Below are 13,516 nucleotides of genomic sequence, written 5' to 3'. Positions count from 1 at the left end.
AAGGAGGCATAAGCCAGAGAAGGTTGGGAAGGGGAGTGACAAACATGAGAACCAGTCTGACTCGGGCTGCTCGGCCCACCCTGCCCCTCAGCACGTGGTTCTTACCACTGTTACTTGTTGAACTGGAAAGAATAGACGCCATGGTCTGAGGGAGCTTCCGCTGTCACTTGACTTTGCTGGCCGCCGCTCTCCTGCACCACAGCCAAGGCAGGAGAGTCACCCTGTGCTCCTCTCCTCTCCTCTTGAAGCAGACTAGCTAAAGCCCCAGAGCTGAGGCCCTCCTTGACCTGCCCACTCACACACACACACACACTCTCTCTCTCTCTCTCTCACAGCATCACTCCCCCCACACTGAGCAGCATCCTGGGCTTCACTACTGTCTGGCCAAATGAGAGGAAGAGGCCTCGCTTAAAGACACAAAGTCCTTCCTACATTCTTCACATACCTACCAGCTATCTATGCACACAGAGTGAGCATCACTGTGAGAAGGGGATCTTGATCAAGGGGAATCTGCCTCTGTTCATTTTCTAATCCTCAGTCCAAAGAGATTATAAAGCTCTTACCTCAAGTGAAACACTGGAAGAAGGCACAGGGGTGAATTGAGAGATATAAGCTCCTTGCACAGCTGCAGCTGCTGGCATGTACTAGAAGGAGAAACAGCAATAGGCTTAGAGCAGTGATCCTCAGCTACACTTAAAGCACCTGGGGAGCTTTAAAAAATGCAAATAGGAGTTCCCATTGCAGCTCAGCGGTAACGAATCCAACTAGTACCCATGAAGATTCGGGTTCGATTGCTGGCCTCACTCAGTGGGTTAAGGATCTGGCGTTTCCATGCGCTGTGGTGTAGGGTGCTGATGAGACTCAGATCCTGTGTTGCTGTGGCTGTGGTGTAGGCTGGTGGCTATAGCTCTGATCTGACCCCTAGCCTGGGAATTTCCATATGCCGCGGAAATGGCCCTAAAAAGCAAAAAACAAACCAAAAAACTCCACAAATGCCTGTGTTCCATCCCCATATTCGAATTTAACTGTGCTTTATAAAAGCTCTTCAGGTGGTTCTAGAGTACACTGGCTCAGAGACACTTCTGCCCACAGGACTAGCTTTCCTCCTCTTTCCTGCCTTCTGCTTTTTCTCAGTGCACCTGCCTTCTCTGCTTTACGCCCTTTTATACAAGTCAGAATGCGTCTGACCTACAAGAAATCTAATGAGTTTCACTCATTCTTCCTGTTACTATTTTGATAAAGACTTCTAGGAAACGTGTACAAACTCCTAGAAAAACTACTATGTAGATAGAAACACTATTTGTTTAGTTGCAGGAGTAGGAATCAGTTAAAATGAATGACTTAGAGAGCAGAATGGCTGGCTGTATTCCTGGCTCATATCTTTTTAGTAGCTCTCCTTTTCTGCATGTGCCCTCAATGACTCTGAAGTGATTTCCATCCTTATTCAAATGTATTTATACTGAAGCTTATTACACAGGTATTCCTTGCTTGGAAGGAGTGGATAATCAGAAACATCCTGCTGTACCGTGCCCATGCTGCTGAGGGAGAGATGGCCCAGTTGCTGGGTAAGAGGTCCCATCATGGAGGCAGGCTGGAGAGAAATGGGATGGTCCATCCCTGGTGTCAGAACTGAACCCTAGAAGCAGCAACAAAGGACAGGGTTAGCTGGCAGTGTCTGGGGAGGCTGCCTGAAGCAGTGATTCGTGCCTACCAGAACGACTGAAGAAGGTTATTTAAAAATCCTGAGAAACGATGGGTGAGGAACAACCTAGCTATGCAATGGGAACAGGCACTCTGCCCATCAGTCTGGAGGGAGTCTTGTCTAAGAATAGCACACTCACTGAACTGAAGGTCATACACGGGGTTACACGAGAGACTGAGCCAGAACTCACACCCACATCTCCTGTCATCAATCTCACTGTTTTTCTTAACATCAAATTGCCTCTTTGGCTTCTGCCCACTTCTGAACACTCACTGAAGGTTGCATGAGGTATGACTGGTGGTGCATCCAAGACGGGTTAGGTACTTGAAGAGGAGATGTCTGAGTTACTCTCTAATGCAAGCAAAAATAAACAAAAATGTTAATTGCCTAGAAACTATTAATTTGCCCAACGATCTGATAATGTTCAGCAAAAAATCAAAAGAAGTTAGTGTCCCCCTCAGAAAACAAAAATATTGCACAGAATAAACTGTTTTAAAAATATTTACAACTTGGAGTTCCCATCGTGGCTCAGTGGTTAACGAATCCAACTAGGAACCATGAGGTTGCAGGTTTGGTCCCTGCCCTTGCTCAGTGGGTTGACGATCCGGCGTTGCCGTGAGCTGTGGTGTAGGTTGCAGACGTGGCTCGGATCCCGCGTTGCTGTGGCTCTGGCGTAGGCCGGTGGCTACAGCTCGGATTCAACCCCTAGCCTGGGAAACTCCATATGCTGCGGGAGCAGCCCAAGAAATAGCAAAAAGATGAAAAAAAAAAAGAAAAAAAAAGAAAAAAAAAGAAATGGGCTAAGAGGAGTTCCCTTATGGCTCAATGGGTTAAGAGTCCAGTGTTGTCACAGCTGTGGCTTTGGTTACAGCTGTGGTGTGGGGTTGATCCCAGGCCTGGAAATTTCTGCATGCAGTGGGTGCAACCAATGAAAAAATAAAATTCGTTTACTCATTAACAACATTTAAAAAAAAATGGGCTAAGAATTTGAATAACTATTTCTTTTCTTTTATTGTCTTTTTGCCTTTTCTAGGACCGCTACCGCAGCATAAGGAGGTTCGCAGGCTAGGGGTCGAATCAGAGCTGTTGCCACTGGCCTAGACCACAGCCACAGCAATGCCAGATCCAAGCTGTGTCTATGACCTACATCACAGCTCACGGCAATGCTGGATCCTTAACTCACTGAAGGAGGCCAGGGATCGAACCTGCAACCACATGGTTCCTAGTTGGATTCGTTTCTGCTGCGCCAGGACGGGAACTTCTGAATAGCTATTTCTTTAAGATACACACATGGCCAACAAGCACATGAAACAGGCTTAACATCATCAGTTGCCAGGGAAATGCAAATCAAAACCACAATGAGAGGGAGTTCCCGTGGTGGCTCAGCGGTAACGAATCTGATTAGTATTCAGGAGGATGTGGGTTCACTCTCTGGCCCCGCTCAGTGGGTTAAGAATCCTGTGTTGCCGTGAGCTGTGGTATAGGTCACAGACTCGACTCAGAGCCCGCATTGCTGTGGCTGTGGCATAGGCCGGCAGCTGCAGCTCCAACTGGACCCCTGGAGCCTGGGAGCTTCCATATGCCTTGGGTGCTGTCCTAAAAATAAATAAAATAAAAAGGACGGAATAATAAACGTTATACATTCCAAGTGGCTACACCCTCAGCATGAAAGTTCCTGGGACAGGGATTAAATCTAAGCTGCAGCTGCCACCTATACTGCTGCTGTGATGATGCTGGATCCTTAACTCACTGCACTGGGCCGGGGATCAAACCTGAGCTGCCACAGTGACCTGAGGTGCTGCAGTTGGATTCTTAACCCACTGCATTATAGCAAAACTTCTTTGGGTTGGGCGCTTTTTTTTTTTTTTGGTGGCTGCATCCATGGCATATGGGAGTTCCTGGGCCAGGGACTGAACCTGTGCCACAGTAGCAGCTCGAGCTACTGCCAATGGATCCTTAATGTCACTGCACCATAAGGGAACCCCTGTAAGGTGGCTCTGGAAAGCAGTTTTGAAGTTCCTCAGAAAGTTAGAGTTACTATGTACAACCCAGCAATTACACTCCTAGAACTGAAATGAAATTTCAAGAGAAATGAGAACTGTCATGGCTCAGCAGTTAACGAATCTGATTAGCATCCATGAGGACGTAGGTTCGATCCCTGGCCTCACTCAGTGGGCTAAGGATCTGGTGTTGCTGAGAGCTGTGGTGTAGGTCGAATATGCAGCTCAGATCCTGCATTGCTGTGGCTGTGGTGTAGGTCAGCTGCTACAGCTCTGATTTGACCCTTAGCCTGGGAACCTCAATGTGCTTCAGGAGTGGCTCTAAAAAAAAAAAAAAAAAAAAAAGGAAAAAAAAATTTCAAGAGAAATGAAAAACATATGTCACGTAAAAACTGTTAAAAAAAAGTTTACAGCAGCATTATTCACAATAGGCAACGGTGGAAACAACTCAAATGGCCAGCAACTGATAAATGGATAATAAAATGTGGTATATCCATACAATGAAATATGATTCAGTCATAGAAAAAGAATGAAAACCAATACCTGCTACCACATGGATAAACTCTGAAAACATACTAAGTGAAATAAGCCAAACACAAAAGACACACATTGTATGCTTCTATTTATATGAAGTGTCCAGCATAGGCAAATCTATACATGTAGAAGGTATATTAGAGGCTGCCAGGGGCTGGGGCTAAGGGAGAATGGGGAGAGACTACTCATGGGTACAAAGTTTCTTTCTGAGGTGATGAAAATGTTCTGGAATCAGATAACAGTATGATAGCTGTATGACTATAAATACATTAAAAACTACTGACCTATACACCTTTAAGAGGGTGAATTTTATGGTATGTAAATTATATCTCGATTTTAAAATGGAAAAAAAAAAAGCAATGAGAAGCTAGAAATTTTTTTTTTTTTTTTGGTCTTTTTAGGGCTGAACCTGTGGCATACAGAGGTTCCCAGGCTAGGGGTCTAATTGGAGCTATAGCTGCTGGCCAACGCCAGAGCCACAGCAACACAGGATCCGAGCTGCAGTCTGTGACCTACACCACAGCTCATGGCAACGCCAGATCCTTAACCCACTGAGCAAGGCCAGGGACTGAACCTTCGTCCTCATGGATGCTAGTCAGATTCATTTCAGCTGAGCCACGACAAGAACTCCTAGATATGCATCTTGAAAAAAGCAGGGTTTATTCCATAAATGTAAGGATGTTCAAGATCAGAAAACTCTATAAGTCAAAATTTGGAGTTTTCTCATGGCATGGTGGGTTAAGGATCCAGTGTTGTCACTACAGCAGCTTAGGTTGGTGCTGTGGCTTTTTTGATCCCTGGCCCAGGAACTTCCACATGCCATGTGTGCTGCCAAAAAAAAAAAAAAATATATATATATATATATACACACACCACACACACACACACACACACATATGGAAAAAGTCATAGTTTAATATTAGATTCTGATTTTAATTTTATAAAAAGACATTTTCTTTCTTTTTCTTTCTTTTTGACCGTAGCCACAGCAAATAGAAATGATCAGACCCAGGTCAGAGATCAAACCCATGCCACAGCAGTAAACCTGAGCTACAGCACTGACAACGCGAGATTCTTAACCCACTAAGCCACCAAGGAACTCAAGAAAAGACATTTTTAAAAATTCAATAACCATGGAGTTCCCATCATGGCGCAGTGGTTAACGAAACTGACTAGGAACCATGAGGTTGCGGGTTCGATCCCCGGCCTTGCTCAGTGGGTTAAGGATCTGGCGTTGCTGTGAGCTGTGGTGTAGGTTGCAGACGTGGCTCAGATCCCACGTTGCTATGGCTCTGGCATAGGCCAGTGGCTACAGCTCTGATTCGACCCCTAGCCTGGGAAACTCCATGTGCCAAGGGAGTGACCCTAGAAAAGGCAAAAAGACAAAAAAACGATCCAGCGTTGCTGTGAGCTGTGATGTAGGTCACAGACTTGGCTCGGATCTGGCATTGCTGTGGCTCTGGAGTAGGCTGGTGGCTACAGCTCCAATTAGACCCCTAGCCTGGGAACCTCTATATGCCAAGGGGGCGGCTCTAAAAAGATAAAAAAAAAAAAAAAAAGAAGAAAAATGGGCCCAAGCACATGAAGAGCAATCTTTTTTTTTTTAATATTTTTATGCCCACACCTGTGGCACATGGAAGTTCCCAGGCTAGGGGTTGAATTGGAGCTGCAGCTGCCAACTTATACCACAGACACACCAATGCAGGATCTGAGCTGCATCTGCAACCTATGCCTCAGCTTGCAGCAATGCCAGATCCTTAACCCTCTGAGCAGGGCCAGAGATCAAACTTGCATCCTCATGGATATCAGTTGGATTTGTTACCGCTGAGCCACAAGGGGACTTCTGAGAAGAACAAATCAAAACATGACCCCTAAATGCTTAAACTCAGCTGTAGTCAGCAAAGTGCAAATTAAAGTAACAATATATTTTATACTTATCAAGATGGGAAACATTTTACAAGAGCAATGTCACCTCTGGCTGGATGGAAATGGGTCCTAAGTTGCTAGTGGAAATGTGACTTGACACAGCCTTTATGGGAAGCAATCTGGCAATATCTATAAAACAGAAAGTCTGTATATCATTCAACCTAGCAACCCACCCCTTGGACTATAGGCTCCAGAAACAAAAAGCACTCATATGTGAGGATTCAGGCAAAAGGATGTTTACCAGAGCATTATTTACACCAGAAATAAAAAACCCTGAAATCCAAATGAATGCTCTTCACAGGGGTACAGTGGAAGAATTCTCTGGTATATATGTAGCATAAAATAGTGTGACTACTTAAAAAAAAAAAAAAACACTTAGAACAGAAGGTCTCAACATTAGCTGCTTTAGAACTACCTGGAAGGCTTTTAAAACTCAGCTTGCCGGGACCCGTCCCCAGAGTTCCTATAGATCTTGGGTGGAGTCCAAAATTTTGCGTTTCTAAAAATTCCCAGGTAGTGCTGACACTGCTGGCCCAGGGACCACACTTTGACAATCACTGGTTTAAGATAATGCTAAGTGAGAAGAGTAAAAAATAAATTTAATACGGTCAAATTTTTGTAATAAACAATGACTTACCCCAAATCTTGTATGTATGTGTATATGCACATGACAAGGCATATGGAAACTAGTAGGAAATTAACATGGGTTTATTTGTAGGAGTAGCAGATAGAGGGTAAGAGGGTGTATCTACAACAGTCAATATATGTAATATGATCATGTATTATGCTTTTATATAAAACTATGTATGATATTTATAATGGAAATAACAACAACAACAAACAAGTAGTTTCCAGTCTGCAACACAATGAGAGGGAAAAAACCACCACACTCTTTCCTGAGGCATGAACCTACCTGATAGGAAGACACAGGAGACGGAAGATACGGTGAGAGTGCAGATTGAGAAAGCATCCTGTTGGGGGTGATGTTATAAGGAGCTGGGTAAAACCTGTAAGAAGGCACTTCATCAGTAAGACATCACAGGAAACTACAAGGCAAGGGCCCCCACTGACAGACACAGCCACTTCCCACTAACTGCTGTTTAGAAATCAAGATGAAACATGCGAGTGCCTGGACACAGACTGTTGTCATTTTCAGCTGGCCTGTTTCTATAAAACACCCTTACCCATTCTGAAGAGCTGTGGTAGGATCATAGGTCAGGGCCAAACCACCCTGCAAAGAAAGAACACAGCAGGCACATTGAGAGCCCTTAGGTGAGAACAGGAGCAAGCCCAGAATATCAAGGCTGGAAATGGACTTGGTTCAACCGAGTAAAAGCAAAGTCTGGACAAGTCGCACTATAGCTGTTATAGAGTTTTCTGGTTGTGCAGGGTGCAAAACCCCATTTAAGATTCGCACTGAAGAGCATGTTGAGCAGCCAGCATCTCTCGGTTACACACTGTCGCTCTCAAGCTTGTCACCTAAACTCACAGAAATCAGGCCATGGTAATTTCTATTCCATTTTAATGTTCTTGGTCTTCCTGTCTCCTAGAGGGCCTCTTACCATGTCTCCATTCCTTGGCCAGGCCCGTCCATTTTGCACAAATTTTCCTTGGTTCTGTCGTTTCTTTGGACCCCCATCAGCAAATTTGCAAAGCAAGGGATCAGATGGGGCTGCCAAGAGAGAAGGCAGATAGGCAGCTGAGTCCCACCTCATTTAGCCCATTCACTCATGAACAAATCCTCCAGAATCTTCACAGGCAGTAATCATCTGTGGCCTTCTCAGCCTGATTCCCAGATGCCTCACCTGGTACTCCAGGGGGTGTCTTAATATATTTTCCATTAAAGTGGGTGATGATGGCTTCACACTTCTCTGTGGACTCCATCCTAAGAAGCACAAGAGGGGTTAGGCTCTAACTTCTCCAGGACCTATATTCCCTACATTTAGAGAAAGCTCTATGTTCCTAGCCCCACGAATGCTCCAAAAGTTGTCACCACAGATAGTTTCCTCCACACAAATTCAAGATATCTTGAAGAGGTAACTCTAGCTTCTAATGAAGCTATTCTCAAGTGGCTCCTGTAGGGATCCTGAATGGAATAACAGAAGTCTTCAAGCCATGAATATTCCAAAGATACTGAGGCATGGGCCTAGTACTGCGTCTGGGTTACAGTAAGTAGTGTTGCCATATTTTTTATTACAAAATTCCTAATGGAAATTGTTCCCTCACTTTGATAAAACTGTACGATATTTATTTTTTGCTTCTAGTTATAATTATTAAGGTCTAATTAGCTACTAATGACATCATTAAGATTTCATGAGTCCGGGGAATGAATAAACTAGGAGTTTTGGATTAGCACATATAAACTTATATACAAAACAGGCAAATAAGAGCTCCTCCTGAGGCACAGTGGGTTAAGAATCCAACTGCAGGGAGTTCCTGTTGTGGCTCAGTGGATTAAGAACCCGACAAAGTGTCCCTGAATATGCAGGTTCGATCCCTGGCATCACTCGGTGGGTTAAGGATCCGGCATTGCCACAAGCTACAGCATAGGTTGCAGATATGGCTTGGATCCGGTGTCGCCACGGCTGTGGCACAGGCTCAGCTGCAGCTCCAATTTGACCCCTTGCCTGGAAAGTGCCATATGCTACAGGTGTGGGTTCAGTCCCAGGTGGTTAAAGGATCTAGTGTTGCCACAGCTGCGACTCTGGCCTGGGAACTTCAATATGCCATGGGTACGGCCCTAGAAAGAGAAAATAAGTAAATAAAATTGATAAACAAAAAGTCATACTGTATAGCACAGGGACCTATATTCAGTGTCTTACAATAAACTATAATGGAAAAGAATCTGAAAAAGTGTATGTGTATGTGTGTGTGTATATGTATACACATAACTGAATCACTTTGCTGTATACCCGAAACTAAAACAGCAATGAAATTCAACTATAACTATAAATGGGAGAAAAAGGTTTCATGAGTCTACAGGAGGAAAGAGTATTAAGATAGGGCTTAGGGTCCACAGTGATAGAAAAAACAGTGTTAGGAACTACTGAATTAAAGTGTCTTGTTAGGGAAAGAGGACTGTGAGGAATCAGAAAATCTAAATTTCAGGGCCAGTTCACTCCCCAAAGGCTCTGTGAGTTAGAACATGCACAAAACCCTTCAGACTCATTCCTCATTTTCACTTCAAATATCTCATTTGTACAGATCAAATGAGATAATGGATTCTACTATGTTCTAAAAGTTACAACGATCGGAGTTCCTGCTGTGGTGCAACAGGATTGGCAGCATCTTGGGAGCACTGGGACTCAGGTTCTATCCCGGCCTGGCACAGGGGGTTCAGGATCTGGCATTACCACAGCTGTGGTGTAAAATGCAACTATGGCTCAGATCTGATCCCTGGCCTGGGAACCATATGCATTGGGGCAGCCAAAAAAAGAAAAAAATTATAAAGATCCATATAATACAGGGTACAGTATCTTCCCCTCTTTCCATATTTAAAGTAAGTCTCAATATATATATATAAATGCTGTGCCCATGGCATGCAGAAGTTCCCGGGCCAGGGATCAAATCCGTGCTACAGCAGTGACAACGTTGGATCCTTAACCACTAGGCCACCAGGGGACTCCTTAGTATATGTTCCATGCCAATAATGATTGAAGATACGAAACATTCCTATGAAGGCGGTTACTAAAAAAGGCCTCAAATGGAAACTTTTTTTTTTTTTTGTCTTTTTAGAGCCGCACCTGTGGCATAGGGAGGTTCCTAGGCTAGGGGTTGAATTGGAGCTGCAGCCACTGGCCTACATCACAGCCACAGCAACCCCAGATCTGAGCTGCATCTGTGACCTACACCATAGCTCACGGCAATACTGGATCCTTAACTCACTGATCAAGGCCAGGGATCGAACCTGCGTTCTCATGGATGCTAGTCAGATTCGTTTCCACTGAGCCATGACAGGAACGCCTCAAATGGAACCTTTTAGAGAAAAGCACATGTTAGGTGTCCTAGAGCACATAGTGATTAGTTGAGTTACTCCTATTCCTTAGTCTTTCAAAAGGGTGAGCAGGCATGGAGGGTTTTAAGAGAATCGTTTTCAGAATCTAAACTTCCTCATCAACTCTTTCCTAAAACTGATTGGCCTGGGGGAAGCTTGTGATCACTAATGATCAAGGCTAAAGCCCTGCCTTACAACCACACTTCTCAATTCACACTCATCTCAAAGCTCCAAATGAGGCACTGATGGACTGAGTTACAAACATCTTTGTATGTCAGATGTTTCCAATTCTTCCTTCCCACAAAGCTAGAGGATTCAACAAGTTGTCAATTCACGCATAAAATAATCAATTTTGATGACAGATCACCCTGGTTCTTGGCAAACAAATTCCTAAGGAATTCAAAGAATTCCTATTTTAGCAAAACTCTTTTCATTCCCATTTACTTACTTATGCGAACAAGGATCCTCGGTATGAAAACAAAACATAGGAATAGAACTGATACTAAACTCTGCCTTGTTACAGCAATAAACAACACTCACTGCTGGTTACATGACCTAATTATAAAAATCTAAAAGGAACATTTCCAATGAAATTTACTATTTTTTTTTTGGTCTTTTGTCTTTTTGTTGTTGTTGTTGTTGCTATTTCTTGGGCCGCTCCCGCGGCATATGGAGGTTCCCAGGCTAGGGGTTGAATCGGAGCTGTAGCCACCAGCCTATGCCAGAGCCACAGCAACGTGGGATCCGAGCCGCGTCTGCAACCTACACCACAGCTCACGGCAACGCCGGATCGTTAACCCACTGAGCAAGGGCAGGGACCGAACCCGCAACCTCATAGTTCCTAGTCGGATTCGTTAACCACTGCGCCACGACGGGAACTCCCCACTTTTTTTCTCCCTGAAATTTACTTTATATAAAAAACTCTGGGAGGTCCCGTCATGGTGCAGAGGAAATGAATCCGACTAGTAACCATGAGGTTGTGGGTTCAATCCCTGGCCTTGCTCAGTGGGTTAAGGATCCAGCGTTACTGTGAAATGTGGTGTAGTTTGCAGACACAGCTTGGATCTGCCGTTTCTGTGGCTCTGGCGTAGGCCGGCAGCTGTAGCTCTGATTCGACCCCTAGCCTGGGAACTTTCATATGCTGCAGGTGCGGCCCTAAAAAAATAAAAACAACTTTGTATCAACATTTTAGCATACTTATGTTGTTTGGGGCAACTGTGAACTAATTATAAAGATAATTTTCTTTGGATTAATGCATATAGACTCAGGAGCACAAGGAAATAATTTATCTACATGTTTTTGTTGCAGCAAAGTATTAACAGAATGATCCATATAAAGACTTTCAATTATAAAAATATTTTATACTAGAATACATTTCTGTAGGGAAATGGAAATACAAGATCAAAAAGAAAAAAGGAGCACTATAAGAATAATATGAGTTATGACTTAATGTTCTATGTAATTCTAAATCATTTTGTGTATCAAATTGCTATGACACTTAGGTCTCATTTTGACAGCTTTTGTTTTTTTTTTTTTTTTGGCTGCTCTGAGGCACGTGGAGTTCCCAGGCCAGGGATCAGATCCATGCCGCAACCTCAGCCTATGCTACAGCTACGGCAACACTGGATCCTTAACCCACAGTGCTGGCTGGGGATAGAACCTACACGCCAGCACTCTCAAGATGCCCCAGATCCCACTACGCCACAGAAGGAACTCCTGGATACATTTTAAAATGACAATTTTATTTCAAATGTCAACATTTAGGACTGTGGTACAGTAGGTTAAGAATCTGGGAGTTCCCATTGTGGCTCAGTGGTTAACGAACCCGACTAGGAACCATGAGGTTGAGGGTTCGATCCCTGGCCTTGCTCAGTGGGTTAACGATCCGGTGTTGCTGTGAGCTGTGGTGTAGGTTGCAGACGTGGCTCGGATCCCGCGTTGCTGTGGCTCTGGTGTAGGCTGGTGGCTACAGCTCCCATTGGACCCCTAGCCTGGGAACCTCCATATGCCAAGAGAGCGGCCCAAGAAAATGGCAAAAAGACAAAAAAAAAAAAAAAAAAAGAATCTGACTGCAGGAGTTCCTGTCGTGGCTCAGTGGTTAACAAATCCGACTAGGAACCATGAGGTTGTGGGTTCAGGCACAACCATGAGGTTGTGCCTTGTTCAGTGGGTTAAGGATCTGGCATTGCTGTGAGCTGTGGTGTAGGTTGCAGACGCAGCTTGGATCCCGCGTTGCTGTGGCTCTGTTGTAGGCCGGCGGCTCCAACTCCGATTCGACCCCTGGCCTGGGAACTTCCATGTGCCGCATGTTGGCCCTAAAAAAAAGAATCCTATCGTGGCTCAGAGATTAACGAACCCTTCTAGCATTCATGAGGAAACAGGTTTGATCCCTGGCCTAGCTCAGTGAGTTAAGGATCCGGTGTTGCCGTGAGCTGTGGTGTAGGTCGCAGACGCTTCTCGGATATGGTATTGGCAGTGGCTGCAGCGTAGGCTGGTAGCTATAGCTCTGATTCAACCCCTAGCCTGGGAACCTCCATATGCCGTGGGTGCAGCCCTAAAAAGACAAATAAATAAATTAAATGATATGGAGAATTAGTATTTCACAGGGTCGTTGTAAAAGTTAAATGAGATAATAGAATGAGAAATAGTATAAGATACAGAATTATTTTATTATGGTTAGGTCTGGATCAAAGGAACAAAGAAAGGCCTGAGTGGCGTGAACCAGTGGGGGAAGGATTTGGGAGCAAACAGATTGGTGGGTATTGCGAACTTTTGATTTACTGCTAAGTACTTTTGGCTAATGGTTTGGTCCTGGGGACAGAAGGGCACAGACTCCTGGTGACCTTCTAAATGACAGTTTTTATTAACCTTATCGTTTCCCATCCTTGGTGCCCCTCACCTTGCAAAGCCAACCCCTCTGCTGGTCCCACTGGTGTCTCGAAGGATTCGAGTGGAGATAACCTGGCCAAAAGGCTTCAGCATTCCCTCCAGTTCTTGCTCATCCATTGACAGTGGGAGATTTGATATGTATAGATTTGTGGGGTCCTGCTCTTGTTGCTATAGAAGTAAAAGTGACAAAATGAATTTCTCATATCTTACCCTTCTCCCACCCTCAGCTAACATTCACAAAATGACATCTCAGAAAAGAGAGTAAGAAGGAACATACATAAAGAATCTTAATGACTATTTGTAACACCTAGTCCCACAACCATAGGTTATATATTGAGTAAGAAAACAACAAACCCACAGACTTAATATTTCTAGTACTGTACAAGCCCATAACACAAGCCACTGCTGAAGTATGGCTGTGTCTTTAAGAACCAGGCTGAGCAGCACTCCTCTCGCCCATCCAACAACCCA

The 13,516-nt window shown here is 44.3% G+C and overlaps 1 protein-coding gene across 2 annotated transcripts in view; it reads right to left on the bottom strand.

The window, feature by feature from the left end:
* RBMS2 (RNA binding motif single stranded interacting protein 2) overlaps nucleotides 1-13,516 on the bottom strand; it is a 65,051-nt gene that overhangs the window by 4,647 nt on the left and 46,888 nt on the right. Inside the window, exons 5-13 of one of the 2 annotated variants that reach the window (XM_047786947.1) lie at nucleotides 13,056-13,213; nucleotides 7,968-8,047; nucleotides 7,725-7,834; nucleotides 7,347-7,393; nucleotides 7,076-7,169; nucleotides 1,976-2,053; nucleotides 1,526-1,636; nucleotides 564-644; nucleotides 106-191 (exon numbers count right to left, since the gene is read on the bottom strand). In XM_047786947.1, coding sequence (XP_047642903.1) covers nucleotides 111-191; nucleotides 564-644; nucleotides 1,526-1,636; nucleotides 1,976-2,053; nucleotides 7,076-7,169; nucleotides 7,347-7,393; nucleotides 7,725-7,834; nucleotides 7,968-8,047; nucleotides 13,056-13,213 — 840 coding nt within the window. In that variant the 3' untranslated portion in view covers nucleotides 106-110. The remainder of the gene's footprint in view (nucleotides 1-105; nucleotides 192-563; nucleotides 645-1,525; nucleotides 1,637-1,975; nucleotides 2,054-7,075; nucleotides 7,170-7,346; nucleotides 7,394-7,724; nucleotides 7,835-7,967; nucleotides 8,048-13,055; nucleotides 13,214-13,516) is intronic. The other variant, XM_047786948.1, reaches the window with a different exon arrangement.

This window comes from Phacochoerus africanus, chromosome 7, assembly GCF_016906955.1.
Source record: "Phacochoerus africanus isolate WHEZ1 chromosome 7, ROS_Pafr_v1, whole genome shotgun sequence".
Classification (NCBI taxonomy): Eukaryota; Metazoa; Chordata; class Mammalia; order Artiodactyla; family Suidae; genus Phacochoerus; species Phacochoerus africanus.
The sequence above is the reverse complement of the archived record's forward strand: the minus strand, read 5'-3'. Positions and strand labels throughout refer to the sequence as shown.